The sequence below is a fragment of the Cyphellophora europaea genome (assembly GCF_000365145.1).
Source record: "Cyphellophora europaea CBS 101466 unplaced genomic scaffold supercont1.10, whole genome shotgun sequence".
Classification (NCBI taxonomy): domain Eukaryota; kingdom Fungi; phylum Ascomycota; class Eurotiomycetes; order Chaetothyriales; family Cyphellophoraceae; genus Cyphellophora; species Cyphellophora europaea.
In genome coordinates this window covers 192,042-214,356 of record NW_008481798.1, presented here as the reverse complement: position 1 = coordinate 214,356, position 22,315 = coordinate 192,042, and the positions used below count along the sequence as shown (strand labels likewise).

General features: G+C 53.9%; 8 protein-coding genes across 8 annotated transcripts; 5 read left to right on the top strand and 3 right to left on the bottom strand.

Annotated features, from left to right (window-relative positions):
* Nucleotides 1-112: 112 nt before the first annotated feature.
* Nucleotides 113-1,030, top strand: HMPREF1541_09162 (uncharacterized protein; the record flags this gene model as incomplete). Its single annotated transcript, XM_008713837.1, has 1 exon — nt 113-1,030. One exon carries the CDS (start codon nt 113-115, stop codon nt 1,028-1,030), a length of 918 nt encoding a protein of 305 aa, XP_008712059.1.
* A 902-nt stretch (nt 1,031-1,932) lies between these two features.
* On the bottom strand, nt 1,933-6,126 carry HMPREF1541_09161 (uncharacterized protein; the record flags this gene model as incomplete). The annotated part of the gene is made up of 1 exon (XM_008713836.1): nt 1,933-6,126. The coding sequence occupies one exon, from the start codon at nt 6,124-6,126 to the stop codon at nt 1,933-1,935; it is 4,194 nt and encodes a 1,397-aa protein (XP_008712058.1).
* Nucleotides 6,127-6,532: 406 nt separating this feature from the next.
* On the top strand, nt 6,533-8,387 carry HMPREF1541_09160 (uncharacterized protein; the record flags this gene model as incomplete). Its single annotated transcript, XM_008713835.1, has 2 exons — nt 6,533-6,680; nt 6,730-8,387. 2 exons carry the CDS (start codon nt 6,533-6,535, stop codon nt 8,385-8,387), a joined length of 1,806 nt encoding a protein of 601 aa, XP_008712057.1.
* A 2,518-nt stretch (nt 8,388-10,905) lies between these two features.
* Nucleotides 10,906-12,362, top strand: HMPREF1541_09159 (ADP,ATP carrier protein; the record flags this gene model as incomplete). The annotated part of the gene is made up of 7 exons (XM_008713834.1): nt 10,906-10,978; nt 11,056-11,132; nt 11,188-11,286; nt 11,400-11,425; nt 11,478-11,755; nt 11,918-12,274; nt 12,325-12,362. The coding sequence occupies 7 exons, from the start codon at nt 10,906-10,908 to the stop codon at nt 12,360-12,362; spliced, it is 948 nt and encodes a 315-aa protein (XP_008712056.1).
* Nucleotides 12,363-13,034: 672 nt separating this feature from the next.
* Nucleotides 13,035-13,850, bottom strand: HMPREF1541_09158 (uncharacterized protein; the record flags this gene model as incomplete). The annotated part of the gene is made up of 1 exon (XM_008713833.1): nt 13,035-13,850. One exon carries the CDS (start codon nt 13,848-13,850, stop codon nt 13,035-13,037), a length of 816 nt encoding a protein of 271 aa, XP_008712055.1.
* A 1,344-nt stretch (nt 13,851-15,194) lies between these two features.
* Nucleotides 15,195-18,537, top strand: HMPREF1541_09157 (uncharacterized protein; the record flags this gene model as incomplete). The annotated part of the gene is made up of 6 exons (XM_008713832.1): nt 15,195-15,326; nt 15,381-15,491; nt 15,544-15,594; nt 15,640-15,828; nt 15,879-15,896; nt 15,946-18,537. 6 exons carry the CDS (start codon nt 15,195-15,197, stop codon nt 18,535-18,537), a joined length of 3,093 nt encoding a protein of 1,030 aa, XP_008712054.1.
* A 480-nt stretch (nt 18,538-19,017) lies between these two features.
* On the bottom strand, nt 19,018-20,272 carry HMPREF1541_09156 (uncharacterized protein; the record flags this gene model as incomplete). Its single annotated transcript, XM_008713831.1, has 2 exons — nt 19,018-19,181; nt 19,288-20,272. 2 exons carry the CDS (start codon nt 20,270-20,272, stop codon nt 19,018-19,020), a joined length of 1,149 nt encoding a protein of 382 aa, XP_008712053.1.
* Nucleotides 20,273-20,811: 539 nt separating this feature from the next.
* Nucleotides 20,812-22,198, top strand: HMPREF1541_09155 (uncharacterized protein; the record flags this gene model as incomplete). The annotated part of the gene is made up of 4 exons (XM_008713830.1): nt 20,812-21,236; nt 21,286-21,557; nt 21,602-21,932; nt 21,982-22,198. The coding sequence occupies 4 exons, from the start codon at nt 20,812-20,814 to the stop codon at nt 22,196-22,198; spliced, it is 1,245 nt and encodes a 414-aa protein (XP_008712052.1).
* Nucleotides 22,199-22,315: the final 117 nt, after the last annotated feature.

Below are 22,315 nucleotides of genomic sequence, written 5' to 3'. Positions count from 1 at the left end.
GGCTTTCTTCTGACAGCGCAATAATTCCTCTGTTGTCCGCTGAACGCTGGCCCGGCTCGACTTACCATCGGACACCACCCTGCGATCGCGGCCACCTCGACATCTCGTCACGATGGCGAGCTACGACTGGCAACAGTTCGAAGTGGTCTTCCAAGCGAAGCCAGACTACTCCCCCGACCAAAAGCAGGCCGATGCAGCATTGAAGCATCGAAAAGAATTCGGAGGGAAGTTGTTCTTCGATCGCATCTGGAGCACTCTGAACCTGCAAAAGGCCACAAAGGCATACCCACCACGTTCCAACAACGAACTCAAGGAACTGTGGAAGAGGATCGTCGATGCGAAGAGCTCTGATGAGCAGAAGCTGGCACTTCTCTACTACATTATCCGCGACTGTCGCAACATCACCCTGGAGAAAACGTTCTTGCAGAAGACCTACCTTCCGGAGAAATATCAGTTGCTGGTGACCGGCTTGTGGGAGCTCGACCATTGTCAATTTCCCAGGGCTTTAGATTGCCTGACCGACCCGACTCTCATCCCTCCTACATTTCCCGACGACGTTCTCATGGTCTTGCTCCGTCACCCGAAGGCCACCCCTTCGCAGGCAATGGCATATTACGTGACCGTTCAGCCACCGTTGCAAGACGAGACTGTCCTGATCGCGTATTTCGATCTCCTTGTTCGGACCAGTGTTTCCGAGGCCTACGACTTTGCAAGACAGAGCTCTCAGCACAAGCGCTTATTCGAAAGTCTGGTCACTTCCATCCACGAGGCTGAACCGGGTGACGCCCGTGCAGCTGGCGCTGTACAGCTCATTGGTATGCCCTTCACGGAAGACGAAGAACGGTGGTTTGAAGAATGCCTCTTACAGGGCTCAGCATCCAAATGCAACGGCGCCAAGGACTCGATTCTCATGCGACGCCTAGCAACAGGGCGGTTGCAGAGCGACAGTACTCCTCAGCTAGCGCGCTATAAGGGCAATAAAACCAACGGAGCGAACTGGGACGATATTCGGACGATCGTCAATGGATGAGCACGCCATGATAATCCGAGTACGGGGATTTAGCATACGCCCAAGGTTGCACTTCTTGCTTCATGTTCAGAACCAGCCACACCAAGGAGGTTTGACATGCTACTCCCTTCACAAAAAAGGCCACCTCGGACTAGCCCTAACATGGGATATCTATGTCCTTCTCGATCCGACTGATCACGGTCAATGCAGCTTAGAGGAATCGGCTTGTATCAATACGGGCTGTTTGTGTTACGAGTGTCACTATGAGCAGATATCAAAGTACACTGCGTGCTCGCTGTGACGATCTCACTTTGCAAAGCTTTGCGAACGTCGTCACCGTGACACAGCAAGTGCGCTTGTTGGGTGTGGTTTGACACGTGCTTTATGTGGGGGCTCTCAACGCTGCTACACTCAGTTGATGAGTCCAATGATTTCGTCCCGCCACACCAAGACGCGAACCGCACCATCGACAAAGTGCGATAGACGAGTCTATTTGCATGCTGCTGGAGGCTGAGTTGAGAATGATCGACTTCGTGGATGATCAGGGAGGGACACGAAGGCATCGAACGGATCAATTGAAATCTGGTCTTGGACAGCGATCTTCATTGCGAGGCACCACCTTACCACACAGTCGCAACGGGTTGAATAAGGTGACCAAAGGTCTTTGGTCTTGTTCGGCCCTGGGTTCAAGACGAACGCTTCGAAAGCACACTGAAGAAGACTGACCCGATGGCTGTTAAAGCTCAAAGTGCCATGACACACCGGCCACACAGTAATGAAGAATACAAAATCACAGAATATTTCACCAGGCGCAATCCGTCCTGTGTAATGTTCCATTCCGCTCCGTAACAGCGTACTCCTGGGTATCTCTAATCGAAACCAGCCACGCCCACCAGACCAGAAGAACTATACAAGACACATTTTCACATGCTCACAGCCTGACAACTCCGGCAATACTCGTCAAACCATTTATCGAAGCCACCGCCTCCTTCCTCACCACCAGCATGAACGCGCAATTCCTCCAGCTGCGTCTCATTGACCTTGCCCTTCTCCATCAGCCCCCCAATCTGCCGACACCTCCTCCTCTCCCCCTCAACCCAACCCTCCCACTCACTGCGCACCACCTCCCTCTCCACCGAATTCACCATCCGCATCGCCACCAGCAAATCATGTCGGTATTTCCCCAGCTTCCGTCGCGTCTTCTGCATCCTCCTCGCGCCGCCATCGTCCAGCGGCGCGTCCAGATCACCAATCTGCTGCTCCTTGGCAAAGACTTCGTAGCACCTGCTCGCATCGCCGTCGTAAACCTGCACGGGATCTCCCATCAGTTCCTCGATGTCACTGAGGTAGACGGCTTTCCCCATGACATACTCCGGGCGCACGCCCATTCGGCCCATGAAGCGCACTGCCCGCCGCTCCTGCCACCACACCCACCCCTCGCGGCTGGAGTACCACGCGTTCCACAGCCCGCTGAGCAGCAGCACGAATATCAGCATCTTGTTCGCCACGAGCGTCTTGCCCAGCCACCTCACCAGCCTTATCACGCCCTCGAGCAGCATGCCCAGTCCACTCTCGCCGACGCTCGCCGCGCTCTGCACCAGCAACCCACTCATCGTCCGCCGCACTGGCATGCGCCTCAGCTCAATACCCAGGCCAGCCGCCTTGGTGTTGCCCTCGAGATCCACCAGCTGCGTGATTTCGGTGCTCTGGCCGACCTGACCAAAGATCGTGACCGCCTTTTTCGTCCGCGAATGCGCGCCCAGTTTCCGCACTTGATCCGCAACCAGATCCACCAGATCCAGCGCGTCCAGCTCCAGATCGTGCAGCGCCTGCCGGTCAATCATGCCCTTCAGTGCCCACGGCTCTTTGAGCCACTCGACCCTCACAAAGACCGCGAGCTTGCACTTGCCCTTCGCCACATGCGTCACCACGATCTTGCTCACAAGCCTATAAGCGTCTCGGGAAGGCAGGTGCCACGGTGTTGACTTGTCGGTGACGACGTAGCACAGATGGTCCGAGTTGACGTCTATGATTTGATAGTCGCGGACCTCTGTTGGACGCTCTTGTCCCAGCAGGTTAGGCGCCATGACCTGGTATTCGAAGTCGCGGCGCAGGCGTCCCTCGCCAACGTCCGTCCACGGGCCTTGCTTGAGGTTCATTGCTTGCTTCTCATGCTGCAGGAGCTGCCACAGGGCAGAACGGTCCCCGAACATGACGTGGAAAAGGGCTTTAGGTGAAACATCAAACTCGCGCTCGGCGGCGAGGGAAAGGTCGCCCGGAGGTGTGTACTTGACTGGCTGAGCAGGAAGCTTGAATTTGGGGGCCTTATCCTGGTTCGTGGCGTATGTACTGTATAAAGTGCGGTCTACACGGGTGGGAGCGCGAAGCTCTGACTGAAGAGTTGAGGAGCGGCCACGGCGCTTTTGAGACAGCGCATCGATCGGCGTCTCGACACCAACGTCTTCCCAGGATTCAAGCGACGGAGAGCGTTCCGGAACATCAGATTCCATCCTTAACAGGGCTTTGATAACGGCCTCGAGTGAAAGCGGGTCTTCGGCGGCAGAATTCTGTACCAGGAAGTTAATGCGCCGCTGTAGGAGGCGCAGTGGTTCGAGGAAGGTCTTTACGGTGATGCGTGTTGTGGTGTTCTCTCTGGTGGTCTCCTTCATGTGTAGAAAGAGAAAATCGCACTCGCGGCCCGGCGCAGCGGTGGCCTCGTCGATGGATGCTAGCGAGACTGAGGAGGTAAGAACAAGGCCAAGATGATTGCTGTAGAAGTAGATATTGCTCGAAGTCACATAGATGCGACCGGGGAAGTCCTGCAGATCGTTGGGGCTCCATGTCGCACGGAAGACGAGAACCAGCCTCTCGTCTCGTCTAACAGTGGGAAACAATAGTCTGAATTGCGCATCCTGGGTCTTAAGTTGAAGAGGATAGTAGTTCGGGAAATCAGTGATCGAATTGTCGCTCTTGATACTGGTGCCCCCCTCTGTATCCATGCTTGTGATAGTCCGAGTACGTTTGGTTGGCGACTGGGATCGAGCACGTCGTTGCACTGGCGGACCCAAGTCGAGCTGTGGTACAACGCCATGACTGGCCGACTCGCCATCTCGGTGTCCTGGAGCCTTCTCCGGCGAGGTTGATGGTAAGACCAGTGGAGTCGGATGAGTGCTTAGTCGAGCGTCAGGTATCATCTTTGGATCGGAGCGGTCAAGTCGGTTCACAAAGGCGGCATTCGAGCTGCCCCACATGTTGGCCAGTAGCCCATTTGGAAGACCGCTCTTATCGAGTGCCGCACTGAGACCTCGCTCGCCAGTGATGAGGACCGCTGACTTGCTCATATTAGTCGGCGCTGGTACGTTGGCCAGTGTTGAGGGGGCCAACGTGCTAGGTGGCATATCTCGAAGAGCAAGAATGAATGGAGGCCGCTGCTTCTCAGATTCGCCTGGTATCAAGGGCATGGCTCCGCTGACATTTATAGACCCATGACTAGCGGCTATGAGGCTTGCAATGCCTCCTCCAGCTGGTGTCGACGGCGAAGGTGTGAACTGTGTAGACGGAGATGCCTTCCGGTGTAGGTCAAGCTTCGAAATAATACGCGAAGCGTGATGATCTCGCGGGGCAGGTTCTTCCACTGCTGTAGATCGCCTGGGAACATCGACGCTAGTATCTCGCCCATAGTCGTTACCCGGAACTGGTAATGTGCCTGTTCTATCTAGCGAACCAACTGTGTCCTCAGCTGTTGCGCCAGGCTCAGTGGCAGCTAAAATGGCCGCACCAAACTCCGGCACAGGTGGATTTGAGACCGCAAAAGCTGGGTCTGAATTGGCAAGACCAGGGGATCCCAGGGAGCTCAGCGCAGCAGGATCTTCAAGAGCTTTGGATTTGGCGGCCTCAAAGGCCCCGAGCCACTCTTGAAGCTCAGGCTGTGTCTCGGCTTGAAGAACGATTGTATGCTTCGTTGTTTTCACCTCAAAACAAAAGCGACGCTCTTCCGAGACAGCTGGTCGAGCGCTACATAGCAGCACACCGATGCGCTCACTCTCTTCCACACCACCGGCTCGTAAGCCCTGCACGAGCCAGCCGAAAACACCGTTCTTCAGGAAAGACCAACGCTTCGTCCAGATGGCTCGAGTTGGGCGCCCCCCGTAGGTCCGTAGGTAAAGCCAGCCCTGCTTCTCTGATGACTTTACTGGAGGTTTTCTTGGTGACTTTGGTGCGCTGGCAACGCTAGTTGTGTGACCATGGCCAAACTGAGCAATTGTCGACGCGCTATAATCTTCGAGCTCTCGCGATGGGCGCGTGCTGCTCTCGGCAGTGTTTTCTAGCTGCTTGCGAGCTACCTCAAGCTCACGCCTGAATGATTTTTCGCTTTCTTCCATGGTTGTGAGCCAACCTCTAACTCGGTCAATGTCGCTAGCGCCTTTCTGGAATATGACCGCAGTGTTATCACGTGAAGACCGCATCTCTTTCCATTGATCACAGAAGATCTTGACAAGGAGTTTGTCAACCGAGAAACGAAATTGAGGTGCCATAGCAAAGAAGTCGAGGCTGGCTCTTAAGTATGCCTTCCGGCTCTCATGCAGTTGGAACGCTTCTTCTCTCAAGGACGATGGCTCCTTTGACTTTCCAAGGGCTGCATATTTCGTGTGCTGATTGTCGAAGTTCTTCTGGGCGAACTCTACCGCCCGCCGGGCCTCTTTGAACGCTCTGAGATCATTCTGCAGGAAGTGTCTGATAGGTTCAGCAACAAGAGTCGAGAGTCTCTTGACCACCGAGATCATGCTCATCCAGTAGTCCTTCGCTCCTTCCGAATATCTCTTCATGGCGAGTACATCATAATCGTGGTCGAGCATCGCCTCGGAAATCGTGGTCGGTACAAGTGCATGAGACGTAAAGTTGTTCAGGATACTGTCTAACGTCGCAGACTCTGCTACGAGACGGTTTGTAGCTTTCATGTATTCGTCGAGCCATCTTTCAAGCATTTCCACTTGCTCCCCATAATGTACCACTGTGGCTCTCGACGTAGGGGAATCGACTGCAGCCTCCTTGAGTCCTACCGGGATAAGATTGATTAGTCGGCCAACATCACCGCCGGCTTGGAACGCGTCGGCCATCTTCGACCTGCGTCCTGATCACGAGCCTGCCGCGCAGTCGATCTGCACCATAACTCGAGGGGCGGCTTAGGACCTGACGGGCGGTAAGACTGTGTGTATCTTTCGCTGTCTGCTCGTCGCGGGTTCGATGGGTCTCTGCGAAGGCTGTTCTTAGTGATCACAGTACACTGAAACGGAAGTGCTGTGTCCGCGACCTCAGGTGTATGTCTTCCAGGTTGATCGCATGGATCAGAGAAGCGCCGGACGTGTCCAGGTCGAAGCCTCGTTCAGCCTTACAACGTCATCTCGGCGGCTAAACATCGGCTCGCATACTGAAAAAAGTCCTGGTCCCTCTTCGAAACTTGGGTGTAGTAGTAACTCTCACTTAGGCCAGTCTTTGCTGCAACAATCTTATCTGAGTCTCAGCATGGCGAAGAAAGAACTCTTGAGCAGCGACAGCGACAATTCCGACGTGGAAGAGGGTGGAGCTAGTCTTAATGGCACGGATTTGAAAGTCAACGAATCCTATGCCCGTAAGTTTGAGCACAACAAGAAACGAGAGGAGAAACAACGCTGTATGTTCTTGACTGAAGTATTTCTTGAATGAGGCTGACCAGTACGTAGTAGAGGAGAAGTTTGGAAAGGCAACCGGCAAACGGAAGCGAGATCAGCAAGATTCTGAGAACGATTCGTCGACAGAGGACTCGAGCTCAGACGATGAAGATGAAGGAGAACTAGCAACGGCTGCTGTGGACTCGGAAATTCTCGCCACTATCCAAGCAATCCGGTCAAAAGACCCTCGCGTTTACGACAACAATGCTAAATTCTATACCGCATTAGAAGCCGATCCAAGTGCGGCCAAGACGAAGCAAGAGAAGCCTATGCATTTGAGAGACTATCACCGGCAAAATCTGCTCAACGGAATCAATGATGAGAACGACGAGAGTAATCCTCTCACGTACGATCAAGAGCAAGAGCAATTGAAGCGATCGGTGGTGGCTCAAATGCATGCCGCTGTTGATGGTTCCGAAGCCGAGTCAGAAGATGAGTTTCTCGTGGCCAAAGAGAAGCCGCAACGTCAACCAGAAGCACCGCTAGACGTTGAGAGTGCAGACAAGGACCCCGAGACCTTCCTCTCGAATTTCATGTCATCTCGCGCATGGACGCAAGAGAATGACCGTCAGTTGCAGCCCTTCGAATCAGACGACGACGAAGAGGAGCGACGGGCGGAAGAATTCGAGCAAGCGTACAACCTACGTTTCGAAGACCCAGCCAAGTCGAACGAGAAACTCCAGACACACGCTCGTGACCTTGCGACAAAGTATTCTGTGCGCAGAGATGAAACGAATCCTCGCCAGCGGAAACGTGAGGCTGAGAAGGCGGCCAAAGCAGCCGCAAAGCAGCAATTGCGCGAAGAGAAGGCTCGCTTGCGTAAGTTAAGGGTGGATGAAGTTGAAGTCAAAGTACAGAAGATCAAGGAGGCCGCCGGCTTGAGCAGTCGCAACTTGGAGCCTGAAGACTGGCAACATTTCGTTGATGAGGACTGGGATGACGCTAAATGGGACGAGGAGATGCGAAAACGGTTTGGTGAGGATTATTACGCTGGCGAGGAAATCAACAGCGACGCGGATGACGATCAAGAGCAGCGGACTCGGAAGCCCAAGAAACCCAAATTCGAAGATGATATTGATATCAAGGACATAATACCCGAATTTGAAGACGAGCCCGAGAAGCCTGACATCAGCTTGTCGGACGAAGAGCTGCCAAACGCTGGCGCTCCTAACTCGAAGAAGCGAAAGCAAGCCAAGGAGGAAAAGAAGCGAGACGCCAAAAGAGATCGACGTATCATTGAACAGCTCGTGGACGACCAGCTACAACTGGAGCTTGACCACGCTCTCCCGAGGTCGAGCAAGAATAACAGTGCTTTCAGGTACCGCGAAACGTCGCCAAAGAGCTTCGGCCTGACTTCGCGGGATATCCTTCTGGCTGATGATGCTCAGCTGAACCAATTTGCCGGTCTGAAGAAGCTGGCCGCTTATCGCGATCCAGAGAGAAAACGCAAAGATCAGAAGCACTTGGGTAAGAAGGCAAGACTGAGACAATGGAGGAAGGACACCTTTGGCAACGAGAATGGCATGCAACTATCTGAGCTGGTTCCTGCCGAACCACAGCAGTCAACGGGCCTTACTGGCGAGGACGATGAAGGTGGTGTGAACATTGTCGAAACAGGGAAGAAGAAGAAACGCAGGGGCAAGAAGCAGAAGACAGCCGGCGCAGCTTGAGTGTTCACAAAGGCTTCGGCCGACCATGATTGGAGAAGCGACCTATGTCGCCAGTAGCTGAACTACGCCACGGTTAATAGGATCAGGAGAGCGCTCTTAAAAGTACGATCTCTCGCTTCGAATCTAATTCGAGGTCAAAATCGTCACGGTGCAGCATCCCCGTTCCCCTGTCATGACAGACGAAAGGATGTAGCTGAATCAATGAAGCTAGTTACTTCAAAATGACCGTTGTTCAGCGATGCCGTGCATGGACAATCACACCCGAAAGTGCCCCGTAAATGTCGAAGACTCCCTGTATCCCAGAAAGTTTAGGTCAGCGCAGCTTCGACATCAGGATTCAGTCCCAGTCCAAATTCCTGTGCCACCAGGGGATCGGCAGAAACATTATAGTCGGCCCGTGGGGCATCCGCGGACCGCATCAGCCTCTCGTTGCTCGAGGCAATGGCATGGCTTGCATAGCAGCATCTTCCTCCGTCTTGTCCAGCGACTATGACTTACACCAGGCCAACAAATTCATGCCCGCCGTCGAACGGTATGGCAAAATGTTCTGATTTTCTTGTTCATTAATGACTGATAGTCCTGGACTGGGCGATGAGAAGAGAAATTCAGATATAATCATAAAAGGCGCCGGAGCACTTATATTTTTGCCAAGAACTCCCAACTACCTATCATCATCAAAGCACAACTATAGCAACTGATATCTACCGGCGGCGATTGGGATGAAATGAAGTGGGGTAGATCATAGTCACTAGGTAAAACCTAGAAAGATGCTGTCATCCAGCCAGCGCAAGCACCCTCCAACAACCGGCTGAGGTGGAGAGGGGGGCACCAGGGATCCGACGGCATTGATGGGCGGCCTCCTGGAATCACAACAGATCACACCCGAGAGTCTCTCCTGAGAGCGCGGGAGGCCCCCAACCTCAGATTTGTCGACCCCTCGCGATTTGCGAACTTGGGGAGGACATGGGTTCTCGTCGAAGCAGAGCTGCTGTTGCCAGCAGGTAGAGAGGAAGGCCGTGCTCTCCAAGTCTTCACAGGCGCGATTAAGGCAGCATCTGCTACTTGAACACTTGTGAGCGCGGTCTTCTCGACCGAGTCAACCTAGTGTCAGTCCAGCTAAGGGCGACACAGGGCTCTTGATCGTAGCCGGCCTGCAGAAAGCAAAGCATCCTTCTCGGCATGATTGGGACGAGCGCATCTTCCTCTCCTGGGCGAGACAGCATTGTCGTTGAGAGTCCGACTTCTCGATTTCACCCCCATGACCGAATGCAATACCTTCCTTCATCACACCTCCGCCGGTGTTGGGCAAAAACACCCTTCTTGGCTTCAAGTCTTCGACGTGATTGCGCTATCCTTGAAGGTACTGCATTCTTGCTCATGCAGCCAGGTGCATCGACTGACCGTTCTTCGTTTCCTATCAATCCGCGTGCCACAGTGGATGAGGCTGCAGGCAGGGCAGAGCGAAATATCAGGGTGGACATCACCTACGAGAAAGAAAGCAGTCCGTCACACAAGCGAAATTCGGCAAGAGGTGGCCGGCCAGCTGATTGTCGGCTGTGCACTTTGCTGTAGACCCTTACTAGATCAACTCATCAGTGCGTTCATGAGGTAGTGCAAGGACCACCAGGGGTCGACAAAATTGACGGGAAGGCTCTTGGAACTTACAGCAGGCTACTACCCAAGCACTCGTGATGCGGGTCTGAGGAGGGCGCCAGTTAATTTCAGCAACTACCAAAAGTGACCTGCTGTATATGTCCGGGGAGCCAACTGGTGAATCTTGTCGAGCCTTTACTGTGAGCTTCTAGTTAACCCAGGGGCCTTCCCGTCAATTTTGTCGACCCCTGGTGGACACCAAGGATGAATGAATCGTACATGCGCTCCTACCTGCGTTTGTTCAGAGCCATGGGCTCATGTTCCATTCGTCCGTGCAACTTCCCTGAAGCACCAGCCCTTCTCGGCCATGTCGGGTAGGTTCAACGTTAGTTACCACGACTTCAACAAGTTCGTGTACAGTCCATTCGGGGGCTGCCGTGTCCTGATAAAGCATCTAGTCATTCACGCGAATGATTTTGAGAGAGGTGTGGCTGTGTTTCAGAGCATGAACAGATGGCGTAGTCAAGTGAAGCTGTTCAACAGCAGACGGAGCAATCGCCCTTTCTGTTCAGAAATACCTCAAAATTCATCTCACACGGACATCAAAACTTCTTGAGTAAATTATTGAGGTCGAGACCATGGTCGCTCCTGCCTAGATGGAAAAAAGGGGGAGGAGCGGAGAGTCACGTGATATGCCTTGGCGCGAAAATGGCTCGGATCAGAAATTTCATACCTCTCGAGCTCGGCTGGAATAACTTGTCGGAGAGTACAAGACGCCAGACTGTTTAGAGGCCTAGCGCTTTGAGCTTCCCTTGATGAGATTTATCCTCTGCGATTCTTTTCAGTCCTTGTTATCCATCCATCTTCATCAGGTTCATACCTACACCTTTCATTCTCTCCACTCTCATCACTCAACACCGCAAACATGGTTGAGGGCGACGTTAACCAGGGCAAGAAGTCCGTTTTCGGCATGCCAGGCTTTGTCGTGGACTTCTTGAGTAAGTCGCAGTCCAACTCCGGAGCTGTTTATCATCCGGATAGTCCCCAACTCGAAGACATGCTAACCAGCTATCAGTGGGTGGTGTGTCCGCTGCCGTATCGAAGACTGCTGCTGCTCCCATCGAGCGTGTCAAGCTCCTTATCCAGAATCAGGTATGAGCTTCGCGCCCCTATCGCCGACCGATAGCTGACAAGAATATCACAACAGGATGAGATGCTGAAGACTGGCCGTCTCGACCGCAAGTACAGCGGCATCGTTGACTGCTTCTCTCGTACCGCTAAGCAAGAAGGCGTGATGAGCTTATGGGTATGTTTGCGATGATCCCCGGACGATCTGCCTCGGGTTGCTTGAGATAACACATCTTTATCTTCCACCTTGATCAACCCCTGGTTCCGAATATGGGTACTAACAGAGATCAGCGTGGTAACACTGCCAACGTCATCCGGTGAGTTTCTTGATGGTATCGTTAACGCCAGCTTTCGCTAACATAACCGCAGTTACTTCCCTACCCAGGCTCTGAACTTCGCCTTCCGCGACACCTACAAGAGCATGTTCGCCTTCAAGAAGGACCGTGACGGATACTGGAAGTGGATGGCCGGTAACCTGGCTTCCGGTGGTGCCGCTGGTGCCACTTCCCTCCTCTTCGTCTACTCCCTCGACTATGCCCGTACCCGTCTCGCCAACGACGCCAAGTCCGCTGGCAAGGGTGGCACTCGTCAATTCAACGGTCTCGTCGATGTCTACCGCAAGACTCTCGCTTCCGATGGTATCGCTGGTGAGTAATTCCGTCCTCTGATTTGCAGTCTTTCGAAGACAGTGTCATGTCTCAAATGCCGGTTCGGCTATGGGGCGGTGATTCAGAACGTTTTGCCGCCCTACATTCGGCTCATTTCTCGCACTTCAATCGTGCGGAACTCAAGTTAACGCATGTCTCCAGGTCTTTACCGTGGTTTCGGTCCCTCCGTCCTTGGTATTGTCGTCTACCGTGGTCTGTACTTCGGCATGTACGACTCCATCAAGCCCGTTCTCCTGGTCGGTCCTCTCGAGGGTAACTTCTTGGCTTCCTTCTTGCTCGGCTGGGGTGTCACCACTGGTGCTGGTATCGCCTCGTACCCTCTTGACACCATCCGTCGTCGCATGATGATGACCTCTGGTGAGGCCGTCAAGTACAAGTCTTCCTTCGATGCCGGTCGCCAGATCATGGCTGCTGAGGGTATCCGCTCCTTCTTCAAGGGTGCCGGTGCCAACATCCTCCGTGGTGTTGCCGGTGCTGGTGTGCTCTCCATCTACGACCGTAAGTTTCTACAATCTTTTCAATTGTACAGAGTACTAACAATTTTACAGAGGCCCAGCTCCTCCTCTTCGGAAAGGCCTTCAAGTAAACGTCTCGCTCGATTCGCTCAACGAGTCAAATCGCAGTTGCACAAGGGCTGCAGTCAAAATAGACAATGGGTTGCAACTCCAGCAACCGGGTGTGTAGAGCAGTGAGTGCGGTGGATTTTCAGTCACTCAGGGACGGTGTGTTCAGCATGCAGATAGACTCCGGTTGACCCATGGCTCTACGGAGTCATGGGTCAGCCACAAGCAAAGCAAGGTCGGGTTTTGCGACCCTCGAGGACTACCTCGGGTGGATGTGGATTGTTTTGGGTTCGCGTCTCCCAGACACCTCTCCATGTACTGTATTTTAACATCGCCTCGTTTTGCCATATTGCTCCTTCCGTTTTTGTTTTTGTTTGACAACCGCTCACGCCGTCGTTCTCCGCACATCGCCACACTGGTAGATCTACGTGTGCATTGATCTGTAAACCTGCCTGATGCGATTGGTTAGTATAGATGCAGTCGTTGATGTGTCTCAGCACACATGCACCGGTACTACCGCGACCAGAGATCACACATCATGCTCCTCTTGTCAGACATACAAATAACGAGAAATGCTTGAGCAGTTCCAATTCTCTCTGTGTAGCTAAGCTCTATTTCTTCCCATCGTAGCATCTATCTATCTATCCATCCATCCCACCAAACACCCTCCTCTCCTCCACCGTATACCTACCAATTCACCGCTCCCCACTAACAACCCTCCACAAATCCCTCTCCCCCTCCCCCAACTTCTTCGCCGCGAACCTCGCCCACTCGCCCGCCGTCTCCCACAACCTCCCAAACTCTCCTTCTTCCTCCTCCCCCCTGGCGCTCAGGGGATCCATCGGCTCATCCAACAACCCCCCACGAAAAGTCGAGCCGCCGCGACGCCGTCCGCGCGGACTCACGAGGAAACTCTGCTCTTCGGGGTCTTGGCTGATGATGACGCGGTCCTCGAAGGAGTCGCGCGTGTTCTGCACGTAGCCGGGCGGGTGGCTGAGGTCGTGGGGGAAGAGGAAGGGGTGTGGGGAGGCGGCGCTGAAATGGGAGGCGCTGGAGAGTTGCGAGAAGGATGAGTGGGCGCGTGAGTGGCCGTAGGTGGAGTTTGTGAGGGGTGAGGGCGCGTAGGTAGAGAGGATGGCGGGCTGCGCGTGCGTGGTGTTGAAGGGGGCGGGTGGTGTGCTGGGGATGGAGAGTTTGCTGAGGGGAGGGTATGAGACGGATTGTGAGCGGGTGGGCATTGTGGGCTGGGCTCTTGCTGGGAAAGAGGTGGTGGTGGTGGTTGTTGCGTTGGTCGCGTGTGAGAGTGTGTTCACCGCCTGCCTAGAGCAAGGGCTGCTGGGTCTGGACGAGTTTGCTGATGAGGGCAGCGTGTTTGCCGCTGCAGCAGCCAATTGTCCGTCCAGGGCTTCGGCGGGAGTATAACGCATCGCGAAGGTCGAGGGACTTGTTGCGAAGGCGCTGTTGAGCGCATTCTGGTTGATGGGGGAGGCGCTGTAGACGGGGACTGCCATGATGTTTGAAGTGGAGGGTAATGCGGTTCTGGAGAGAATATGAGAGTGGAAGCAAAGTATCAGCGAGACAAACAAGGCAGGCTTATCGGGCAGGGAGTCAAGAAGCCGTAAGGAGCAAATATATGAGCGCCCGTTCGCGGACATCGTTCTTTGTCTAGACGAACGAGGCCGTGCGTCGAATCAAGGGATATGGCTGTACGTCATTAATGAGCCAGTGCCCTGGGGAAGGTATGCGGGCTAGGAGATCAACCGGCTCCGGGTGAATCAAGAATAGGAGGACCTCAAACGGCTGGAATGGAGATTGTTGACCACTGCTGTCATCGTGAATGGTGTTTGCATTGTTCAGTGCGGTAGGCGAAGTCAGAGGAGGCCAGGGTTGCCAAGGCACCTTGATCTTCGCCGAAGACGGCCTGTGGTCCCTTGAACGTCTGATCTGGAACATGCCTTCCGAGATCGTAGTGTCTGGTCCTGAAGTGCATTGTCTTACCATCGCACAAGGAATTTGGCAGTCAAGTGCTCCACTAGACTTGCCGTCCTGCGCAGCCGTGTCGCGAACCACCGTTCAGGCGAGTCACTACCGAGGCGATGGAATCCTTAGACCGAGAAGAAGCGATGAACGAATGAGCAAGTCGTAGGACCTAGAGAGCCCTGATAATTGAGCGATGATGTCGGCCGTTGTGCTTGAGGGCCACTAGCGTGATTTACTGCCAAGACCAGTTTGTAAAGGCCGTGCAGAGCCAATCAACGTCGCCTCTGTTGTTCCGTCCTACACAGCGATGACATCGGCCCTTGAATCCTAGCAAGACCTCTGCGTCCCTAGCGAAAGCCCATCGCCGCCTCGCAAAACGTCCTCATCACCTGGGTGTCTTTCACGAACTACCCAAGCCACGCCCGTTGATATTGGGGAGTCCGACATCTCGCAGACCGCCACGTGCTCCCATCGATTGGTTCTCGATTTCCACCTAGCCATCTACGCTTGGCACCACTTCTTTTCGTCTCGAGAACATCTCGTTGAAACGTGGGTGAAGTCTCTGAAGATCGTCAGTGTGAGTCTCTGCCTGATATAGCAGGGTTTTTTTGGGGGCCTTTTACCAAAGCTTCGCCGAACTTCCAACAACTGGTCATGGCTTCGTTGTGACCAGGAACCTCTCGCCACGACCCTAGCATCACCCAAAGGGACTCAACTATGCGCATATCATCAAAAGAAATGTTTTTTGACGGTAACCCCGGCTCCAGCGTCAGAACTTGACCAGCTTTCCCTGTTCGGTCAAGCCCTCTTATGCAGGCTCTTCCTCGGCTCTTCCCTCCGGCTATTGCTCTTTGACTCTTAGAGCCTCATCATGTATGTCTGAACCAGGCTCTTCTCCCGTTCCTCAGACTGAAAAGCCTAGGAAATTCGGGAAACAGATCCAGCGACAGCAGCTGGATCTTCCTGAATATGCTGCCAGCTTTCTCAACTACAAAGCGCTGAAGAAGGTATACAATGTGTGGTCCGTGCCCAGCGCACCCTAGGGCTGACTTGGGGCACAGTTAATTAAACAGCTCTCGGCTACTCCCACTATCACTGCGCAGGGAGAAGCGACACATACAGACTCTCAAGCTGCGCTTCGAGCGAACAAAGAGGTCTTCTTCTTTCGTCTTGTGGGTTTTCTCTCTGTGGGATCCACCCTGCAACCTGCTGATCTCTAGTCAGGAGCGAGAGATCGAGAAGGTCAATGTTTTTTACCTCCACAAAGAAGCCGAAGTATGACAACGAGTTCTTTCAATACCCTTTGCTAATGCTCTCAAGTTTACCCTTCGGCTCAAGACATTACATGACAAGGAACGCGTGATTCAGGCCAGACTCAACGCCAACTCCCGCGTCTCTGCATCATTTGTCACCCTGATCGAAGGCTTTCAGCAATTTGACAATGATCTCAACAAACTCCAGCAATTTGTAGAAGTCAATGAGACCGCCATCTCCAAAATCTTGAAAAAAGTATGTTGTGACTCCGAACGAACGTTGAGAAGCGAACTAACGATCACCAGTGGGACAAAACATCAAAGGTATATTGAATCAACCATGTAGGATCATCTCACTAACATAACACTCTAGTCACGAACCAAGGAACTCTACCTACAACGCGCCGTCGAAATACAACCATGCTTCAACCGAGATGTACTGCGTGATCTCTCAGATAAGGCGACTACTGCTCGGCTCGACTTAGAAGCATGGGCCGAGGGCGAAAACATATTTCATGTCGATATCAGCAAACCAACCATTGGTCAAAGAGTTGGTACAGAAGAGAGCGACATCGATTTACAGGTTCTCCAGGCCGCCGCTGCTGGAAACCTTCCTGCGCTGAAGGAATGGTTAACCAGGCTATCATCATCTCCTAATGCGGGCGAAGCTCTTACTCGTATCTTCCTCGCCTCAATCAGTGATGCACCCGACGAATCTCTCAAAGTCCTACTCGAATCAAAATATGTCGACATTCAGGCGGAGGACGATATCAACGAGCGCAACTGCCTGCACGAAGCAACGATTTATGGAAAAGACAGTGTACTCCAGTACGCTTTGGCTCATGGCGTTGATCCTACCCGGCTTGACGTCTACGGTCGTGTCCCGTTGCACTATGCGTGCTTGAAAGGCAGGATACCCATGCTAGAAAGATTGATTGCAGCCGCGCCTCAGTCTATCGACGTGAAAGATCACGACAATTTCACACCGTTAATTCATAGCATCGTCCGGGATCGAGTCGAGTGCGTACGGTTATTGCTCGCGCAGAATGCTCAAATTGAGCCAGATTCGGACCGAGACCACATCCCACTCAACCTTGCGTGTCAGCATGGTTCAAGCGAGGTCGTCGCATTGTTATTGGAACGACACGCCGAATTCCATCCCGATGCTGAAGGCCTCTTTCCACAACATTTAGTAGCCAAATCAAGCACCACGGCGGATTTATTGCTTCTCTTACAACACCATGGGGCAGATCTCAACCAAAGAGACAAACTGTATCAATGGACACCTCTGTTTCATGCTGCCAGCGAGGGTCGCGTCGAATGTCTCCGGGCCCTACTGGACTATGGCGCAGACGCAGATGCCTTAGATGAGAAAGGCCTTACGGCTACCTACTATGCCACTTGGGAGGGACATCTGTCCTGCGTCGACTTGTTGTGGGAACGTCATAGGCAACAAGCTAATCAAAAGATGGGCAGCGCAAAGTTGGGGCCCTCAGCACCCCAGATGCTGTCCACATCCACCACCGCCATGGAACTCACGCCACCCGATATCTCAGGCGAAGCCGATGGAATCCCAGATCTTTCGCTTCCACCACCGATTATACCTATGCGAAGATACGGGCACAACTTCCTTGACTCAAAGTGCTTCATTGCCATTAGCTTTGAGCGGGGTGCAAAAGCCATCCAGTTCTTCAACGAAGCAAGATATCCTGCCGCGCGCATCACAATATCATCCAAGACCTCTGACCTCATTCCGAGAAACATCATGCTGCCGATCCAAGAGGACTCGAGATCGGTCCTCTTCCAGGTCGACAACCTCTCCACCTTCACCGTCGACTTTGAGATCTTCCCAACATTTGGCTCCAAGGTCATTGCAAAGTCTGTGGCTCTGCCGGACGTCTTTCGGGCAATCGACAGTAGTTCTGGCACGTGTTGCTTGCCTTTGTTTGACCCACGACTGCGCTCGGTTGGCCAGATCTACTTCAACTTTCAAGTCATCAAGCCGTACGGTGGTCGCCCGCTGGAGATTACCCAATTCGCGCCCTATTGGAAGGCGACCAGCGCGCTTGACGAGTCGGGCCTCATTACGGGCTCCAGCTTGTCTGGCGACTATCTTCGCTTGTGCGTCCAGTTGACAAGGGATGCCGTTCCTGTCATCTATCCTTCGTACGAGTTTGACCACGCCGGCCTCGACGTCAGCATCGGCAGCCTCGCTTTTGAAACACTGCCTTCGCTATCATCCAACACAGCCGCGTTGCGCTCCGCATCCGAGACCACCAACATCCTCGACTGGCGCAGCCGCCTATCAAGCTCCGTGCTCGCCCTGAAAGACATCTTGGCCACTCTACCTGTATCCGTAAACATCAATCTCCACATCCTATACCCAAATCTTGGCGACCAGGAGAACGCCCAAAACCACATCGACATCAACACATTCGCCGACGCCGTCCTGACCGACGTTTTCGACCACGCGCGCGCCCTCCGCGCCCGGAGCACGGAGCTCTCCCGCTCCATAGTCTTCACTTCCTACAACCCGCACATCTGCACTGCCCTCAACTGGAAACAGCCTAACTTCCCTGTCCTGCTCTGCAACGGCCTGGGCTCGCAGCCCTCTTCTGGCCAAGGAGGAGTAGCAGCAGCAGCAGCAGGGGAGGACGCCTCTCTCGCCACCGCCGCCAACCGCAACGCATTCTCCATCAAGGAATCCGTGCGTCTGGCCCAGAGCAACAACTTCATGGGCGTCATGTGCAGCGCGCGCATTCTCAAGATGGTCCCCGCCTTGGTCGAGACCATCAAGCATGCGGGCCTCGTGCTCGTGTCCGACAGCTCCGCGGCCGAGCAGCAGGCTGAAACAACGGCGTCCGCAAGTGCAAATGCGCCAGGCTGGGCCGTCATGCCCGAGGGCGTCAATGGTCTCATGAAGGCGACCGGCGTGCTGAGGTTCAATGAGAGTGTGGACATGTAAATGTTCGGGGGACAGCGACCAGGAGGCCCAAGGGGTTTTATAGGGAATGCGACTCATCAAGAGGGAAGGGGAAGGTGGATGGATGCGGGTGGGAGGCCATCAGTTTTGGATCCGAGTAAGCCTACCTTATCGAGTGAGGACTGGGGGCTGGCAACTTGAAGTTTGCGAAGCCCTACCTACGTCTGGACCGTTCTGACAACATGCTAAAAGCCGAGAAAGAAGAAGTTGCGTAGCAAGATTTGCATATAGACCATATCCCGCAATATTGGACATTCTTGATTTGCGAACGGGAAAAAAAAGCACCCATCGTCCCCGACATGGGAAATTTTTGCATTTGTTGGATTGGGAGTCGGGATCTTGAAAGACACCTCGACGCGACCGCTGCTGCCCTCCTCCTTCCCCCCTCTTTTCGTAATCTGAGGCTTCCCACAGCGCCAGTCGATCCAAGTTCTCCGTTCCCCGTCCGTGGGATTGGCAAATTCAGGCGGAAGCCGCGACCTGCTCGGCCGCATGCAGAGTGGTAGCAGCGCCAGCAGACGTACTGGTACCGCTCGCAGTGCTCGCCACGCGCGCCAAGCCGTTCCGCTCGGCCTCCTCCTCCTTGAACTTCTCCGTCACCATCTGCCTCGTCAACTGCTGGTAGTCTGTTGTTGTGTATCTCTCGTCAGCGATGTGCCCTCCTCTTGCTCCACACAGAGACAAGCCGAAAAAAAGAAACGGTAAAGGAGGAAAGAAAAAGAGAACACTCACGAGCGACACCCCGTTCCTTGACACCATTAAGACACCCCTGACTATAAACCCCCCTCTCCAAATTCCCCTGCGCCGTCTCACACAGCTCAAAGTCCTCCATGGCCACTTTGCGCACAAAGGCAAAATACTCGTCCCAGCCGTCCATGCCTTTCTCGCCACCGCCGTCGTAGTAGTAGTCGAATTCCATGCGCGTCTCGCCTACCTTGCCGGTCCTTGCCTCGGCTGCATTACCACCACTGCCTTCTTGAACACCGTAGACACCCCTGAGGGAAGCTGCGCTGCTGCTGCCACCGGTGGTGACGGCTGCGCTGCAACCGCCGGCACCGTTACCGGGACAGACGCGGAAGCTGCTCATGCCGCCGCCGTAGAGGTTCAGGGTGCAGACGGGAAAAAAGTACAGGAACAGGCCGTCCTCGGGCTTGGTGGGGTCGGCGATGTGTTGGCTGTAGGTGCCGTAGTTGTGCACTTCGTAGAAGGTCGGTGGGTACTTGACGCTGAAGGTGCGGTGCGTGTACTGACAGTGCAGACACTCCTGGTAGCCGTCCACCATGGTCTTCCAATTGAAGCGGCCAGGGTACTTGATGCCATGGCGCCATGGCAGGCGGCGGAAGTCGTGTTTGTTGAGGAGCGGGAGGAGGGAGGGTGGGAACCATGTGTCGAATGTGGGGGCGGTGGGGGAGATGGTGCCGAAGAGGAGGCCGGTTGGGGTGACAAAGTGCTTGAGCAGAGCGTTGTCGGAGATGCGGATCAACGTGAAGGACTCGGCGCCGTGGTGCATGAGGCGGATGGGTACGCCGCCGAACTCGTAGTCGACAGTCTGGTTGGCGGAGAATTTAGTGACGGTTCCGAGAAGATACCACGCTTGAGTGAAGACGGAGCGCATCTCGAGGTCGTAAAGGGGCTGGGAGGTGAACCATGAGGCGGGAAGGGTCTTGACGGATTGCTCAGTCGAGAACATGGTCACAGTGGTGTCGTTGCAGGCCATGGCGGCGGTGATGAGGTCGGAGGCAAGTAGACAGTCGCGTAGAGGAGACGAGGGGTATACAACATCGTGCTGACCGATTGAGCCAATCAAAGACGCCGTGAGACTTGTGCCGGTCTATAGCTACATACATGGCAAAGCAATGCGGTGGTTGCTTGAACGACGTAAAGTGATGGAGTTATAATGGATGTTGACGTGTCCATTGGTAGGGGAGTGGATGAGCAGGCTCCATGATGCGCCCTGACTATCGACAATCGGGATCCTGTATCCGCATAGAGCGATCGGAGAAGTCCACAGACATGGATGACTGAGCACCCTCATCACGATTTGTTGATCGTGGGAGGCCGAAGAGAGATCCTATTCGCTTATCAGTAATGCTCCAACGGTTGACATGAAGCGAGAGCCAAAAGCCGGCTGAAACCGTGACGAAGTTATAGTTGAGGACGCGACGGGTCGATCAAGTATATCAGCGAGTGGGATGCCACACGAACAAGCACGTCTAGTCTGACATACGAGAAAACATCCTCCGAAGTTTCTTCAGCATGAATGCCGTAATCTCCGAATGGGACAAGAATAGTCTCTCTTTTGTGGCCGTCTTCGCGGCTGCCTCCTGCTTGACTTACCTTGTCTTGGTGCCGCTCGCAACGGCAATATATGGGACCAGCAATGACTCCAAATCTAGTAGAATCGGAATAGATTCCGCTGAGAAAGGTGTGCCACTGCGACAAGACGACCTGTCGGATACAGAACTGTTTGAACTCGAAAAGAGGGCCTTCTTCTCGAAGACATGGCTGTATGCCTGCCATCAGAGTCGCTTTGAGAGACCAGGCGATTACTTCACCTTTGATATCGCAGGGATATCGTTCTTTCTCGTGCTGGGAAAGGACCACAAGATTCGAGCATTTCATAACGTTTGTCGCCATCGTGCATACACTGTCGTCCGAAAAGCCTGCGGAACGACCACGAGGTAACACACGGCGGAGTAGCCTCAGGAAAGTCGCTGATATGTAGCACAGGTTTGCGTGTCGGTACCACGGTTGGCAATATGATGACCGCGGCAAGTTGCTTAAGGCTCCCAAGTTCGACGAACAACCGGGCTTTGTGCCTGAGGAGAATGGCCTCTGGGAAATCAAGCTAGTCCAGACACGCGAGGGCCTGCTGTTCGTCAATTTTGATGGAAACACAATGGACTTACCCTTCAACGACGTTGCGTCACGAGTGAAGTTGGCTGATCTGACGTGGCTCGATGGCTTCAGCCTGGAGACCGAAACAAATTGGAAGCAAATAGGTAGGCAAGTCGCCAAAAGCACAGGCCTAAGCTAATGGATCAAGCCAATGTTTTCACAGAAATGGCTCGGAAGTCTCGAAGGTCGTTCGGCTGGCCGATCAAACGGCGTCAGGCAAGACCCGTCGAGCTTCTTGGGCCTTTGAGTATTGCGTTCGAGCTTGAGAGCTCGGTCTGGGGCACAGTGACGATGCTTCCAACGTCGACACTCGCATCCACTCTTCGACTAGATCTGTTTGCGAAGGACGGCAGACAGCCATCCAAGGCGACGATCGACCGCTTGCGATGGAACCTCGAACAGGACATGACAGCTGTAGATCAGAGTGCCAGTGCAAGCCATGAGTCCAGGGCGCCGTTCGTGTATGAATGTGGCGGTAAGTGAACATCGACCTTCATGTATACAACTGCTGATGCTGGAGTTAGGGAGATGGATCGATCTCACGGCTATTCTCGCTCAGCACCAGCGCTCAGAAAGGCAGGCCCAACGGAAGCTGCAGCCTGCTATCAGAATCACTGGCTTCGACTTCGCGGACACTGATGCGGCAGATCTTTGTGAAGCTGTTGACGCTCTGGCGAGTACCCAAGAGGAGGTGTCGCTCCCGTGCACGAGAGTGCCATCATTTTCGAGACGGCTCGATTGGTGAGCAGAGAGCCTCGCGCGGACACATGCTAAGAGGCTGTTGAATTCGAAGAAACACTTGCAAGAAGGCTTGCAAGAAGAGAAGGAGGCGAGGAAGTAGCGAAGACCAGTAGACAGAGCA